The 16,403-nt window shown below is 45.2% G+C and overlaps 1 protein-coding gene across 1 annotated transcript in view; it reads right to left on the bottom strand.

The window, feature by feature from the left end:
• AACS (acetoacetyl-CoA synthetase) overlaps window positions 1-16,403 on the bottom strand; it is a 157,586-nt gene that overhangs the window by 98,541 nt on the left and 42,642 nt on the right. The window contains exon 5 of the mRNA XM_077293263.1: window positions 7,629-7,726. Coding sequence (XP_077149378.1) covers window positions 7,629-7,726 — 98 coding nt within the window. The remainder of the gene's footprint in view (window positions 1-7,628; window positions 7,727-16,403) is intronic.

Raw genomic sequence — 16,403 nt, 5'->3', positions numbered from 1 at the left:
ACTTCACTTTCAGTATACTATACCGTTTATCCCGGTATCCCACTAGACATGCATGTTTATATCTGCAATATTTTTGTACGAACTTCCAACATATCATTGATTTTCAGTATTTTCAGTACAATTTTATTTTATTTAATTCTCTCTCATTTCATTATTTTTATTTTCATTTTATTATTTCTTTCTGGTCCATACAAACTTTTTGGAGCAATCCCTAATTTTCTACCACCCATCATTTGGGTTCCACTCTAATTACCCAACCAGTGATAATCCCCACCAGCCCTCATCATACACTCTGTGCCTCATTTGTATAGTCATCATCCCTGTTTCAGGCAGCCCAGCCTTTTGGTTTATGACAGGTACCCTTCTATAGGGGAGAATGAGGATCCACAGACTCCTGGCACTTCACAAGCACGCACTGCGCGTGCGCGGCTACAGCACAGCTACAGACACAGCTAGTCCACACTGCGCAGCCGCCATGAACTACAGTGCGATCCCCATACCGGAGTTCTAGCACGTATCGCGCATGCGCAGCTATACGCAGCAGCCACAGAGACTCCAAGCCTCTATCTCATGTCACACACTGCGCAGGCGCCGGTGACACAGCGCGCCGCACACCGCGCTCCACACCTCCCTTTGACATGGCCTCGAATAGAATCACTGCCACCAATGCAGACACACACCCTAAAGAAGCAGGATACCCCAGCAACACGCCAATAGGAGGTTGGTAATTACCCCATACCCTGCGCCACTCTTTTTCATATGGATTATACATTTCCTTACAAGGGATTCTCCTTCCCTCTTTCTCTACCCACAGCCCTTAAAGGGACCAAACCTCATTACGTCCACTATCAACTATACAGGTCAGTGCTTAAGGTGATTTATACCTGCACACATCAAGTCCACCACTAGGCATTAACTGACCACTTAACCTCTTTAATTAGCATATTTCCGGTCCTAGTCTCGTTATACATGGCTTTCCATAAATTACCTAACCCACGAGAGACCAGGGAGAGGATTTTAGTGCATTTACTGCACCTCATGAACTTTTTTTTCTCTTACAACGGGACTTATGAATTATTGATTGTGAATATAGTTGTATATACTTTTGTAAATATTAATTTCACGTGCTTTTTTTTATATGTACAGTACACTAATTGTAGTTTACGTTTACTTGCAGTTTGAGAAAGACCCGGAATAGGGTCGAAACGTTACTCCGTTTCTAATCCTGCTGTGTGTGTAGATATACTTATGTTTCAACACTTGTGAATAAATATATCACCCTTTGCAAGATATAACCCGAGAGAGTGTGGCTGTTTTCTTGTTTATTGATCACATTGAGAAGTGACTTCTGGGCCTCACACTGGAGCGAACAGACTAGTCACAACTCCGGTCACGTGGTGGTGGAGAAGAGGAGTTGTGTGGTGCGAAACGGCAAAAGTCAGGTAAGTATTTTATTACCCCAATGGAGCATACCTTACTGATACCTACCTGATGGTAAAATGAAATAAAACCTAACAACTTTGGAGTGGTACTTTAAGATTGGAATGTTTTTCAGACATAGAAGATGCTCAGCTAAGCAGATCTGTATGTAATCACCCTGGAATGCCAGATTGCATAGCCGATGCCACCAAATTGCTAGTTCCTAACTCTCGGGCCAGGCTGCAGTGTTCCTGAAGAGCCCTTCTGATGCCAATCAAGTAGCCGGAGGAGACTACTCAGAAAAGACAATGGTTAAATTAAGAGTGATGACGCCAAGAGAACACAAAATTATACAGTCAGAAATGAGTCAGAAGCGTTCCCGGGATGGAGCATCACTGTGTCATTGTGGTCTATCAGATGATTTAGTGCAATAACCCCAAGACGAGCACAACTGACTGGCCGGCAATGAAGAATTATGGGAAGAGATTGATTTTTAATGAAGTGAGAATTGCAGAACAAGCGAACATTTACAACATATGAAAATGTGGAAATTAGGTTAACACTTTCCTGCACCTCTCCGCAAGTAAAAGAACTCAAAGATTTTGTGAAGTGACAAGCGCTCAAGTCGGGAAGAAGGGAAGAGTAAGGTGCTAGTGCTCTCTGGTGGTCAGATCGAGAAATGCAGGGGAGAAAATCAACTAGATGGCTACATGGTAGCATGCAAGGAGAATTATTGTTACAGGCAAGACTTAATTACCAGAATTTATTTAAGCCTCCTCCTCTGCGACTGCCGATTAATACGATGACATAGGGATATCTACAGTAATCTTTTAGAAGTGAAGTGATACGCACATGGTCAAAATTGTTGGTACCCCTTGTTTAATGACAGAAAACCCCACAATGGTCACGGAAATAACTTGATTGACAAAAGTAATAATAAATAATAAATCTATGAAAATGAACAAATGAAAGTCAGACATTGCTTTTCAACCATGCTTCCACAGAATGTTTAACAAAATAAAACTCATGACATAGGCCTGGACAGAAATGATGGTACCCTTATCTTAATATTTTGTTGCACAACCTTTTGAGGCAATCACTGCAATCAAACGATTCCTGTAACTGTCAATGAGACTTCTGCACTTCTCCACAGGTATTTTGTCCCACTCCTCAAGAGCAAACTGCTCCAGTTGTCTCGTGTTTGAAGGTTGCCTTCTCCAGACGGCACGTTTCATTTGTTCATTTTCATAGATCTTGTATTTATTGTTACTTTTGTCAGATTCAAGTTATTTCTGTGACCATTGTGGGTTTTTCTGTCATTAAACGAGGGGTACCAACAATTTTGACCATGTGTATATAGCACTTTTTTTGTCAAACACTGAAAAGAGATGATACTAAGTCCCAGAAGTATCAAAATATAAACATCTTTATTATTAAAAACATTATCAAACACAGGTGAAGGAAGTGAGATACAGAACCGCACTTGAAAAAATGCTGTACAAAAAACGGGGAGGCGCGTGCCCAGGAACTCTAATTATAAGTAAACCAAATCTATAGCCTCTCATAGGTGTCACAATGTGAGCATATTCACTCTACGATCTAGAATATCCAATAATTGTCATAGTCTGGACATATTCAATATAAGAATATTATAGAGAGACATAATCAATATAATACTATACTTGCTGCAGTTTAATAGCTAGCAAGATGCACCATCACATCTCCTTTGGCTCAAATTGCCCTGTGCTATCTAATACCAAAATCACGAAATATAGAAGGCTATTTACCGGTCTGAGTGCAGTCAAGATGTCCTGGGGACGCGCCTCGGCACAGCATTTTTTCAAGTGCGGTTCTGTATCTCACTTCCTTCACCTGTGTTTGATAATGTGTTTAACAATAAAGATGTTTATATTTTGATACTTCTGGGACTTCGTATCATCTTTTTTCAGTGTTTGATCTTTAACTATGATGATAGGTCAGATAGTCTTCTTGCTCATGGGTACTGGTTACTGAACTAAATTGTGTGTACCATGCAGAAATGCCATATAGCGTGCTAGCACTTTTTTGTTGTATAGTACCCGTACTCAGGAGCACGTGCACATAAAACACCAGTGGGTTTATTATAGGCAGCATAAGCCACGGTGCTTAAAACAAAACACACCCCTTCAGGCACAACAGAAAAAAAACTAAAATAATAGCAAACAGTTCAGTGCTCCTTTGTGCAGGGTTCTCCCGCACACTGTTAGGGAAAACCCACTCTCAGTCCTCAACTTCTGTGGGAAGTACAGCTTCTCCCCACAGCACCACACACACAGACTGAAGTACAGGTCTAGGTATATCATCACATGTGCTAGTCACGTGATCATGACATCACTGCAGGTCCTCAAACACCTGCAGGGAAAGGGGTATGGTGAGCACCCTCCCTCCCGTACTGCGGGTGCTCACATGAAAACTCTGCACGCGGCCTCTCAGCACCTAGTGTGCTGGAAGCACAAAAACATTCCGGTTTCACATCATTGACCGCCGCATGCGCAGTGACACATACCTCCCTTCCTCTACAAAGCCAGTGACTCTGTCACACCAGATATATAGTGATCTCCATCCAGATGTTCCTTCCCATTACAACCTACAGCTTCCCAAATCAGAAGATGGGTGATACCTTGCTGATTACTGGTAGTTTTAGTACAAGTTGGTACAACCCTTATAAGAAGGTTTCTTGGCTCCAATAATGCGGTAAGATATTTAGCTTTCCTACATAATATTATATCCCAGGAGAGAGTATTTAAAGGGAACCTGTCACCCCCCCCCCCAGGCGTCTGTAACTAAAAGAGCCACCTTGTGCAGCACTAATGCTGCATTCTGGCGATTTTAAGGTATGAGGGACAAATTTGATAAACGATTCTTTCAGCAGTGGCAGGAACAAGAACTAAAAGAGCCACCTTGTCAGAATGCAGCATTAGCGCTGCACAAGTTGGCTCTTTTAGTTACAAACACCTGGGAGGGTGACAGGTTCCCTTTAAGGGCATTGTCCACTGTTCTCAATCCCTTGTAAAATAAGAACAATTATATTTACCTCCGCTGCCAGCGCCACTCCAGTGGTATCAGCACTGGCTAGCTCAGGGATTGTGTGACATAACAATCCCTGCAAGCAATCAGCGCTGGCTTCACTTTCCTCTTATACAGACATAATTGACACCTGGAAGAAGTGAGAGCTGCTGCTTCCTAACGTCCTCCAGATGGACGTGATACGTCCGAAGATGGGGAGAGTGAAGCCAGCATTGATTGGCCCCAGGGATAGCATGACACAATGTACCGCAATCTCCGGGAGAGCCAGTACCAACACCACTGGAACGGCGCCGGCACCAGAGCTGAGCATAGATGTTATTATTTTGCAAAATTCAAACAGATTCAAAAGGGGTTGTCCAAGTAGTGGACAACTCCTTTAACTATGACTCACAGTATTGCTTTGCAGGGTCAACCTATGGCTTGCAAAAAGGGATTTGAAGTATAAGGCCATGTTCACACGCAGTGATTTGGCTGCATTTTTTCTGCAAGCAAAATCTGCTCATTTGGCATTGTTTTTCACTGCATTTTTTCAAGCGTTTCTGCTGCGGTTTGCCTACAGTAATTTAATAAAGTTTTATTCATCAAAAACGCTGAAAAAAGCGATTATGTTTTTTGCAGCGTTTTTCCCCCTTTCCCATTGCTTTCTAAGGGTGAAAAAAGGTGAAAAAATTGACATGCTGCAGACTTCAAAATCACTGCAGTTCTCAAATTCAGGAGGGAAAAAAAAGAGTGAATGCATGAGATTTCTGAAATCGCATAGGAGTTCCTGGTAATGTAAAAAGCAGCTTTTCATTTGCATAAAAAAAACACAGCAAAATAAACATCTTTTTAATTTCTACATGAAATGCTGATGGTTTCCAAGCAGAAGCCACATAGATAATGGTCAAGTCACTTTTTGCTGCTTCACGGCTTTTGAAGCCTCAAGTGGTTAAAAGATGTTAACCCCTTCATGACCCGGGGTATTTTCGTTTTTTCGTTTTTCAATCCCCTCCTTCCCAGAGCCATAACTTTTTTATTTTTCCGTCAACATGGCCATGTGAGGGCTTGTTTTTTGCGGGACAAGTTGTACTTTTGAACGACATAATTGGTTTTAGCATGTCATGTACTAGAAAAAGGAAAAAAAATTCCAAGTGCGGTGAAATTGCAAAAAAAGTGCAATCCCACACTGGTTTTTTGTTTGGCTTTTTTGCTAGTTTCACTAAATGCTAAAACTGACCTGCCATTATGATTCTCCAGGTCATTACGAGTTCATAGACACTAAAAACGTCTAGGTTATTTTTTATCTAAGTGGTGAAAAAAAATTCCAAACTTTGCTAGAAAAAAATAAATAAAAAATTGCACCATATTCCGATACCCGAGGTGTCTCAAGTTTTCGTGATCTAGGGTTGGGTGAGGGCTTATTTTTTGTGTGCCGAGCTGACGTTTTTAATGACACCATTTTGGTGCAGATTCGTTCTTTTGATCGCCCATTATTGCATTTTAATGCAACATTGCGACAGCCAAAAAAATTCTGTCATTTCAAATTTTTTTTCTCGCTACATCGTTTAGCGATCAGGTTAACTTTTTTATTGTTAGATAAGGCGATTCTGAACGCGGGGATACCAAATATGTGTATATTTGATTTTTTTTTATTGTTTTACTTTGAACGGGGCGAAAGGGGGGTGATTTAAACTTATATTTTATTTTTTTCATATTTTTTTAAACATTTTTGGTTTTACTTTTGCCATGCTTTAATAGCCTCGATGGGAGGCTGGAAGCTGGCACAACTCGATCGCCTCTGCTACATAGGAGCGAAGCTCAGATCGCTCCTATGTAGTAGAATTGTTGCATTGCTATGAGCGCCGACCACATGCATGCTTCTAAAAATCGGTATATTATTAAAAAGACACAAATGAATCAGACACAAGGATCACATCTTATTTTAAGAATGCTGGCATTTCCTACAACGTACAGTTACTCCTAGAAATGGCATACGATAACAACTGGGCAATAACATTTCTCTTAAAGGGAACTTGTCACCTGAATTTGGCGGGACCAGTTTTGGGTCATATGGGTGGGGTTTTCGGGTGTTTGATTCACCCTTTCCTTACCCGCTGGCTGCATGCTGGCCGCAATATTGGATTGAAGTTCATTCTCTGTCCTCCGGAGTACATGCCTGCGCAAGGCAATATTGTGGGTAAGAAACGGGTGAATCAAACACCCGAAAACCCCGCCCATATGACCCAAAACTGGTCCCGCCAAATTCAGGTGACAGGTTCCCTTTAACTACAGGGTTTGCCCCTGTAATGTCAGCACTGGTGGGCGACGGAGCGGCATAATGTGGAGTTCTAAGTGAAGATGTGCCAGTATTCATACTTCACAGAGCCTCTTAGGGTATGTGCACACGCTGCGAATTTTGCTGCGGATCCGCAGCAGTTTTCCCAAAGTTTACAGTACCGTGTAAACCTATGGGAAAAAAAACCCGCTGTGCACATGCTGCGGAAAAATCCGCGCGGAAACGCAGCGGATTATTTTCCGCAGCATGTCAATTCTTTCTGCGGATTCCGCAGCGGTTTTCAACAAGCACCAATAGGAAAGTGCAGTTGAAAACCCGCAGAGGAATCCACAGAAGAAACCGCGATGAAATCCGCAGTGAAAACCGCAGTGGTTTTGCACTGTAAATTTTCCAAATCCGCTGCGGAAAAATCCGCAGCAGAATCCGCAACGTGTGCACATACCCTAATAATTTTCTAATACTAACCCCCTTTTATTTATTGCCAGGTATTGTACAATCTTGGATTTTATTGTAAGCAAAAAAACTTCTAAAAGGATAAAGGGGTGATCCAACATTGAAATACATATTTTATTCTCACACATGCATAGGTTAAAGCAATATGTTGCAGCAGCCCCACGGAGGTGTGTGCTGGCTCTGGAAGCAATGAATTGATCACAACCACAGCATCCTCTTCTAGCCCCCTGACCACTGTACATCCACAGCATCCTCTTCTGACCCCCTGACCACTGCACATCCACAGCATGCTCTTCTAGCCCCCTGACCACTGCACATCCACAGCATGCTCTTCTAGCCCCCTGACCACTGCAGCCTAATACAAACAATATATCTCTATGTTGGACAAGTCCTTTAACAAAGTCATATAACTTACATTCACTCCAAAATCAGGGGACGTGGCACTCCAAATGGCCCCAATGCTTGCAGCAGCCAGCATCGCTTCCGCTGTCTGTACACAGTTTGGAAGGTAGCCTAAAGGAAAAAAAAAAGGATTTTGCTTTAACTGAACGTGGACATGTGATTTACAAACAAGATGAACAAAGATGTGCATTTTAGGATTCCCAGTCATATTCATACAGGAGAGATAGTCATAGTTACTCACCGTTAACGGTGTTTCTCGGAGCCCATGACAGCACTACGGAGAGAGGGGATCCGCCCTTCAGGGACAGGAAACCTACAGATAAAAGGGCGGTACCTCTCCCTCGCATCAGTTGGTTTACAGAGCATCAGAGGACCTCCAGGTTAGTTGCAACAGAGAGAACATTATTTTATAACATTTCTTAATAGAGGAACCCCGTGCCTAAACGTATAGTATATACATCATATAAATTATATAAATTATATTTAAAAAGGTGCTCACCGCACTCGTGATGGGAGGGAATAAGCAGGTGCTGTCATGGGCTCCGAGAAACACCGTTAACGGTGAGTAACTATGACTTTCTCGGTCTCCCATGACAGCACTACGGAGAGAATTGCAGAGATTAAGCTTAGGGAGGGACCACCGCCTCAAGGACCCTTCGTCCGAAGGTTAAGTCAGATACAGAGGCTAGATTTAGTCTATAGTGCCTAAAAAAGGTTGATGGTGATGACCAGGTGGCCGCCTTACAGATTTGCTCTATTGATACCTCTGACCTCTCAGCCCATGAGGTAGCTACTGCTCTTGTGGAATGCGCTTTTATACCATCTGGGATCGTATTCCCCGAGAATGAATATGCCAAGGCTATTGCTTCCTTAATCCATCTGGCTAAAGTCCCCTTGGATGCCCGGAATCCTTTTCTGGGACCCTGAAAACAGACAAACAAAGAGCCTTCCTTCCTATACTCCCTGGTGGAATCTAAGTATTGGACTAGGCATCTTCTAACGTCTAGATTATGGAAGTTTAGCTCTTTCTCGTTTTTCGGGTCTGGACAGAAGGATGGTACGGATACCTCCTGTGACCTATGAAATTTTGATGCCATTTTTGGCAAATAGGCTGGGTCGGGTCTAAGAATGACTCTATCATCCAAGATTTTAGTGAAAGGTGGATTAGAGGAGAGGGCTTGGATGTCACTTATTCGGCGCGCCGATGTTAGAGCTACTAAGAGAATAGTTTTAAGTGATAATGTTTTTATGGAAATCGTTTGTATAGGTTCAAATGGAGGGCCCGTTAATGCTGAAAGGACTAAATTTAGGTCCCATGAGGGTGTTTTTTGAATAACTAAGGGTTTTGATCTTGTAACCGCCTTAATAAATCTTATTACCCATGGGTTAGCAGCAATGTTTTGGTTATATAAGGCTCCTAAAGCTGCTATTTGTACCTTCAGGGTACTGACTGCCAGCCCCTGCTCCAGACCTTTTTGTAGGAACTCCAGAATTTTAGGAATTGAAGGCCTGTCCTGGATATTTACCTTGGAGACAGATAGGAATTTCCTCCATGTCTTCCCGTAAATTTTAGTGGTGATGGGCTTTCTACTTTTTAAGAGTGTAGCCACTAAGTTATCTGAGAAACCTCTTTGTCTTAATAGTCCCCGTTCAAAAACCAGGCTGTCAAATGGAGGTTCGACTCCTGTGGGTGGAAGATTGGACCTTGATGTAGAAGGTCTGGCATATCCGGTAGAACCCACGGGTCTGATATCGATAGTATCCTTAGCCAGGAAAACCATGCTCTTTTTGGCCAGAATGGGGCAATCAGGATCATTTTTGTTTTGTCCTCTCTGACTTTCCGAATGACTGCTGGAATCAGAATGGTTGGCGGAAAGGCGTATGTCAGTTTGTGTGTCCATGGAATCAGAAAAGCATCCAGAGCCTGGGGATTCCCTTCTGGGCTTAGAGAACAAAATTTGCCTACTTTTTTGTTTTTGCAATTGGCGAACAGGTCTATTGTTGGTGTCCCCCACATTTTTGTGATCTGATTGTAGATGGATTGGTTTAGGGACCACTCGCCTTGTTTTAACTGAGTCCGGCTCAGGTAATCTGCCCTTTCGTTGTTTGAACCCTGGATGTGTAGTGCCGAGAGGGATTGTAAGTTTTCTTCCGCCAGTTTGATAATTTTGGCTGAGGAACTCATCAGTGAACGAGACCTTGTTCCCCCCTGGTGGTTTATATAGGCTACAGTCACTTTGTTGTCCGAAAGAACTCGGACATGGTGTCCCTGAATATCGGCTAGGAAAAAAAGAAGAGCATGATATACCGCCCAAAGTTCTTTTTGGTTTGAGGATGCTAATAGTATTTGATCTGACCAATTTCCCTGGGCTATTTTGTCCCCCAGGTGGGCCCCCCACCCTTTGGGGCTTGCATCGGTTGTTATTATCCGAGAGATGTTTGGTACCCAAGGGACTCCCTTTGACAGGTTTTGGTCTTTTCCCCACCAGAGAAGGGAATGAATAACTGACGAATCTAGGGTGAGCCGGCTTTCCAATTTGTTTTTTAGTAACAATTGCCATTCCAGGATGTGCCACTGAAGCTCTCTTGTATGAAATTGCGCAAAGGGTATCGCTGGTAGGCATGAGGACAGGGAGCCCAGAAGCGACATTGCCCTCCTTAGAGTCATTGAGGGATTGTGTAACGTTCGCGCTATCATGGACAATATGCTGTCTTTTTTGGGACCCGGAAGCCGGCATTCTTGGACCCGAGAGTCCAATGTCAGTCCTAGGAACTCTTGTACTTGACAGGGTTCCAATTTCGATTTTTTTAATGTTTATAAGCCATCCCAAGTCCCTCAGGATGGTCATCACTTGGTCTCTCTTTTCTCTGCAACTTTGTGCTGAGTTGCTTGCGATAAGAAAGTCGTCCAGGTAAGGGACTATTAGTATATCTTGTTCCCTCACGTGGGCCATCATTTCCGCTATTATTTTCGTAAATATACGTGGGGCTATTGAAATCCCGAATGGAAGAGCTTTGTATTGAAAAAACCTTATTTGGCCCTTTATGGAGACTGCCATCCTGAGGAATTTTTGGGATTGATTGTGGATGGGCACATGATAGTATGCGTCGGTTAGATCTATTACGACCATGTAGCAGTTCGGGAAGAGAATCTTTATAGTGGACCTTATCGTCTCCATTTTGAATTTGTAATTTACGACGTATCTGTTTAGGTTTTTTAGATTTATAATTGTCCGAAATGACCCGTCGGGCTTTGGTACTAAAAATAGAGGGGAGAAAAAACCTTCCCCTACCTCCTGAGGAGATATTTCCCGAATCACCGATTTTTGTAGTAGGGTCATGATTTCCTCCTCTAATGCAGTCTGTTCTGCAGCCGAAGATCTTGTTTTTGTTATCACATAGTTCCGGGGAGGGAAAGACACAAAATCTATTTTTAGGCCATACCGTATGAGATTTAGGATCCAGATGTTGTTGGAAATTTTTTCCCAGGCGGGAAGGAACGATGTTAGTCTTCCTCCCACCGGAGGATAAATGTCATTTGGAGAACTTTTTGTCACGGGAGGTGTTGCCAAAGAGGTAACCCCTATCCCTTCTCCTTCCTTCTTCCCACTTATTCTGCTCTCTGGGGGGTCTACGACGAAAAAATCTGCGGCTCCGAAAAGACTGTTTAAATGGAGTCGGACCCAGATTTGGAAACCCCTTCTTCTTATCCCCCGCCTTTTGGAGGATGTCATCCAGGGTTTCTCCGAATAAAAAATTGCCCTCACAGGGGATAGAACATAACTTTAATTTTGTCTGTAGATCTCCCGGCCAGCTCTTTAGCCACAAGGTTCTTCTGGCAGCGTTGGAAAGAGCAGCGGCCTTAGATGTTAGGCGTACAGAGTCCGCCGAGGAGTCCGCCAGGAACGCTGCTGCTGCTCTCATTGCAGGGAACGAATCCAGCAATTGTTTTCTGGGTAACCCGTCTTTAATCTGACTTTCCAGCTGGTCGATCCACACCATAAGGGATCTGGAGGTGCAAGTAGCTGCAACTGCAGGTCTCAGGCTACCCCCAGCTGATTCCCATGCTCCCTTGAGGAAAGTATCCGCTTTTTTATCTAACGGGTCTTTGAGGGTACCCATGTCCTCGAATGGCAGCGCGAATTTTTTCGAGGCTTTGGCTACTGCAACATCTAGTTTTGGTGCCTTATCCCAGAAAGAGGAAGCCTCATCCTCGAAGGGATATTTTCTTTTAAGGGAGGGTACCGAGGAATTTCTTCTATCCGGTTTCTCCCATTCTTTTTTAATTAATGTCTGGACATTAGGATTTAGGGGAAAAGTTCTTCTCTTTTTTTGTCCCAGACCTCCAAACATCACATCTTGGGCCGTTTTGTTGGGTTTGGGTTCCTCCACCCCCATAGTAGCCCTAACTGCTCTCACTAAGGAATCTACTTCCTCTAGTGGGAAGCAATGTCGGCCCGACTCTTCCTCGGACGAGGAAAGGAGGGATTTTGAATCGTCCGAGTCAGCATTTTCGGACGACGATCGGCCCGAGTGGGAATGTACTGATTCCTTCACCTTCTTCACCTCTTTTTTGGAGGATAGAAGGGCATTCTGAACCTCAGATCTGATCACATTTTTTAGTTCAGAAGCGAAGTCGGGGGTCTCCTCACATAGTAAGCGTTGGATGCATGACTTGCAAAGCTTTTTCTCCCAGGTTACTGGTAAAGCTTTGTTACAGGTGGGGCAGACCCTATTTTTCCTTTTCTCCGTGCTCTTCTTACCCTAGTAAGGGAGAAGAGGGAGCTCCATTATAAATATGTACATTCACGAAGATCACTCACCACCTGGATGTGAAGGCAGGTACCGGTTCTGGAGGGGGACTCGGGCCTGGTAAGGAAGGTCCTTGAGACGGAGTATTAGTTTTCGCAGCGGATCTGCTGCGCCGTGTGGAACGGCTGCTAGATCCACTCCTGGTGCTCTTTGCGTGGCGCTGCTGTCCAGGCTGCAGCTCCTGCGTGTCGCTGTCCTCCATGGTTACAGGGAGAAAGTGCGACACCCATGTGTGCACAATCTCCCTTTTTGTAACCGGCGCCAATCCCCCAGCGTCTGCCGCACTTCCGGTTTCCTGCGCGCTCCCAGGGAGAAGATATTACTGCGCATGCGCGCGCGATGACCCGGAAGTCCTTGCCGCATTTCCGGAGCGTCGGCCATCTTTGTACACCCGGAGCGTGCAGCGGTCGGCACAGGAGCTCCGGGTGATCAGCGCCCCTTCTTCCTATGGAGTCTGGCGGCGTTCTCCCCTCGCTCACCCTGAAGGACCCCTCGGTCCCAGCGGTGGCGGCTTCGGGAGCCGGACAAGCCGCGGCAGGAGCCTCCTCGCTGCCGGAACTCGACCGCCCGGTCCCGGTCTCGGTCCATCGGTCTTCATGTCAGGTACCGTCCGATAGAGAGGTTCCCTGTCAGGGACAGGAAACCAACTGATGCGAGGGAGAGGTACCGCCCTTTTATCTGTAGGTTTCCTGTCCCTGAAGGGCGGATCCCCTCTCTCCGTAGTGCTGTCATGGGAGACCGAGAAATATATCTTTGTACCGTGTTAGCCAGTAGATAGAAAAATAATTGGAATTGAGAGTCCTCAGTGGTTGATACCTTTTAATGGCTAAGGCCGGCGTCACACTTGGCGTAAGACAATACGCCACGTATTATACGTCCGTACTACGGCCGTAATACGGAAAAATGTTCCCAAAATATTGATCCGTAGTCAGGGTGTGTCAGCGTATTTTGCGCATGGCATCCTCCGTATGTAATCCGTATGGCATCCGTACTGCGAGATTTTCTCGCAGGCTTGCAAAACCGACATCTAATGGATTTATGTGCTCAAATGTTCGGGAAAACATATATACAGTATATATATATACCGTATTTTCCGGCGTATAAGACGACTTTTTAACCCCCGAAAATCTTCTTAAAAGTCGGGGGTCGTCTTATACGCCGGGAATCGACTTGTACGCCGGTGTATATGGTGGGTGGGGAGGGGGAGTGATCCTGATGACGAGGGGGCGTCTCACAGGAAAGTGAGTAATCCCCATTACCTTATCCTAGCGGTGCAGCGTGGGGGTGTCAGTGCTGGGAGCGGCGGCAGCTGCTGTGTTCTGGTGCGGCGGCTCCTCTTCTGTGTGGGGCCTCTGTGCTGTGAGGTGGCGGCGGCGGCAGCGGCAGCGGCGTATCTTTATCCAGTTGGGGCTCCTCCGGCATCTCCTTAGCCCTGGAGGCCCCGCCGCAACTCCATCGGTGCAATGTGGTGGCCTCCGGGAAAATGGCCGCTGCTCAGATTCAGATCTCGTGTCCCGAGATTTCGGGACGAGATCTGAATCTGAGCAGCGGCCATTTTCCCGGAGGCCACCGCATCGCACCTATTGAGCTGCCTCCGGGAAAATGGCCGCTGCATTGCACTCATGGAGTTGCGGCGGGGCCTCCAGGGCTAAGGAGATGCCGGAGGAGCCCCAACTGGATAAAGATATGCCGCCGCCACCGCCACCGCACAGCACAGCACAGAGGCCCCACACAGAAGAGGAGCCGCCGCACCAGAGCACAGCAGCCGCCGCACCAGAGCACAGCAGCCGCCGCCGCCACTCCCAGCACTGAGACCCCCACGCTGCACCGCTACGATAAGGTAATGGGGGATACTCACTTTCCTGTGAGACGCCCCCTCGTCATCAGGATCACTCCCCCCCCCCCAAAAGGCACATATTCACCGGCCCTATAAGACGACATAGGGTGTATAAGAAGACCCCCGACTTTTAAGAAGATTTTATATTTTAACTGGTAAAGTTGGGGGGTCGTCTTATACGCCCAGTCGTCTTATACGCCGGAAAATACGGTATATGTCATTGAGACACATATATATATATTCTGTATTTAGATTTCATTCAGCGCGATATCTGTGAACAGCCGGTAATTCAATTGCTGGCTTTTCATTTCTCCTGCACAAACCCGACATGATATGAGACATGGTTTACATACAGTAAACCATCTCATATCCCCATTTTTTTGCATATTCCACACTACTAATGTTAGTAGTGTGTATGTGCAAAATTTCAGCGCTGTAGCTGCTAAAATAAAGGGTTAAATGGCGGAAAAAATTGGCGTGGGCTCCCGCGCAATTTTCTCCGCCAGAATGGTAAAGCCAGTGACTGAGGGCAGATATTAATAGCCAGGAGAGGGTCCATGGTTATTGGCCCCCCCGTGGCTAAAAACATCTGCCCCCAGCCACCCCAGAAAAGGCACATCTGGAAGATGCGCCAATTCTGGCACTTGGCCACTCTCTTCCCACTCCCTGTAGCGGTGGGATATGGGGTAATGAAGGGTTAATGCCACCTTGCTATTGTAAGGTGACATTAAGCCAGATTAATAATGGAGAGGCGTCAATTATGACACCTATCCATTATTAATCCAATAGTACGAAAGGGTTAAAAAACACACACACACATGATTCAAAAGGATTTTAATGAAATAAACACAGCGGTTGTTTTAATAATTTATTGCTCTCTCAATCCATTTCCAGGCCCTCGCTTGGCAAAATAATAAACGCACAAGATACATACCCTCAGCTGAACCGTCACGTCCCACGAAGTAATCCATCTGAAGGGGTTAATTATTTTACAGGCAGGAGCCCTGCTAATGCAGCGGTGTGCTCGTGCTTGTAATTCCCCGGCGAATGAATGAAATGTAGGTCATTGACCTACATTTCCTTCAGTCGCGGTGATGCGCCCCCTGGTGGATGTCCTCATATGACCTGGAGCGTGGGAAAAAGTTCCCAGGCTGCAGTTCATGAGAACATCCAGCAGGGGCGCATCACCGCGACTCAATGTAAGTACAGATCCAGCTTTCCTTTCAGCACCCGGGGATTACAGGCACGAGCGAGTGGTTTATCGCAGCTCGTGCCTGTAATATTAGTTAACCCCTTCAGATGGATTACCTCGTTGGACGTGATAGGACATCAGAAGGTATGTATCTTGTGCGTTTATTATTTTGCCAAGCGAGGGCCTGGAAATGGATTGAGAGAGCAATAAATTATTAAAACAACCGCTGTGTTTCTTTCATTAAAATACTTTTTAATAACGTGTGTGTGTGTGTGTTCTTTAACCCTTTCATACTATTGGATTAATAATGGATAGGTGTCATAATTGACGCCTCTCCATTATTAATCTGGCTTAATGTCACCTTACAATAGCAAGGTGGCATTAACCCTTCATTACCCCATATCCCACCGCTACAGGGAGTGGGAAGAGAGTGGCCAAGTGCCAGAATAGGCGCATCTTCCAGATGTGCCTTTTCTGGGGTGGCTGGGGGCAGATGTTTTTAGCCACGGGGGGGGGCCAATAACCATGGACCCTCTCCTGGCTATTAATATCTGCCCTCAGTCACTGGCTTTACCATTCTGGCGGAGAAAATTGCGCGGGAGCCCACGCCAATTTTTTCCGCCATTTAACCCTTTATTTTAGCAGCTACAGCGCTGAAATTTTGCACATACACACTACTAACATTAGTAGTGTGGAATATGCAAAAAAAAGAGGGGATATGAGATGGTTTACTGTATGTAAACCATGTCTCATATCCTGTCGGGTTTGTGCAGGAGAAATGAAAAGCCGGCAATTGAATTACCGACTTTTCACTAACACCGCTGCGTATTTCTCGCAAGTCACACTGCTGGTCCGTGTGTAATCCGTATTTTTCTCGCCCCCATAGACTTTCATTGGCAATTTTTTTGCGCAATACGCTGACAAACGCAGCATGCTGCGATTGTGTA

Source organism: Ranitomeya variabilis, chromosome 1, assembly GCF_051348905.1.
Source record: "Ranitomeya variabilis isolate aRanVar5 chromosome 1, aRanVar5.hap1, whole genome shotgun sequence".
Taxonomy (NCBI): domain Eukaryota; kingdom Metazoa; phylum Chordata; class Amphibia; order Anura; family Dendrobatidae; genus Ranitomeya; species Ranitomeya variabilis.
Note: the sequence above shows the minus strand (reverse complement) of the source record. Positions and strands in the feature narration are given on the sequence as shown.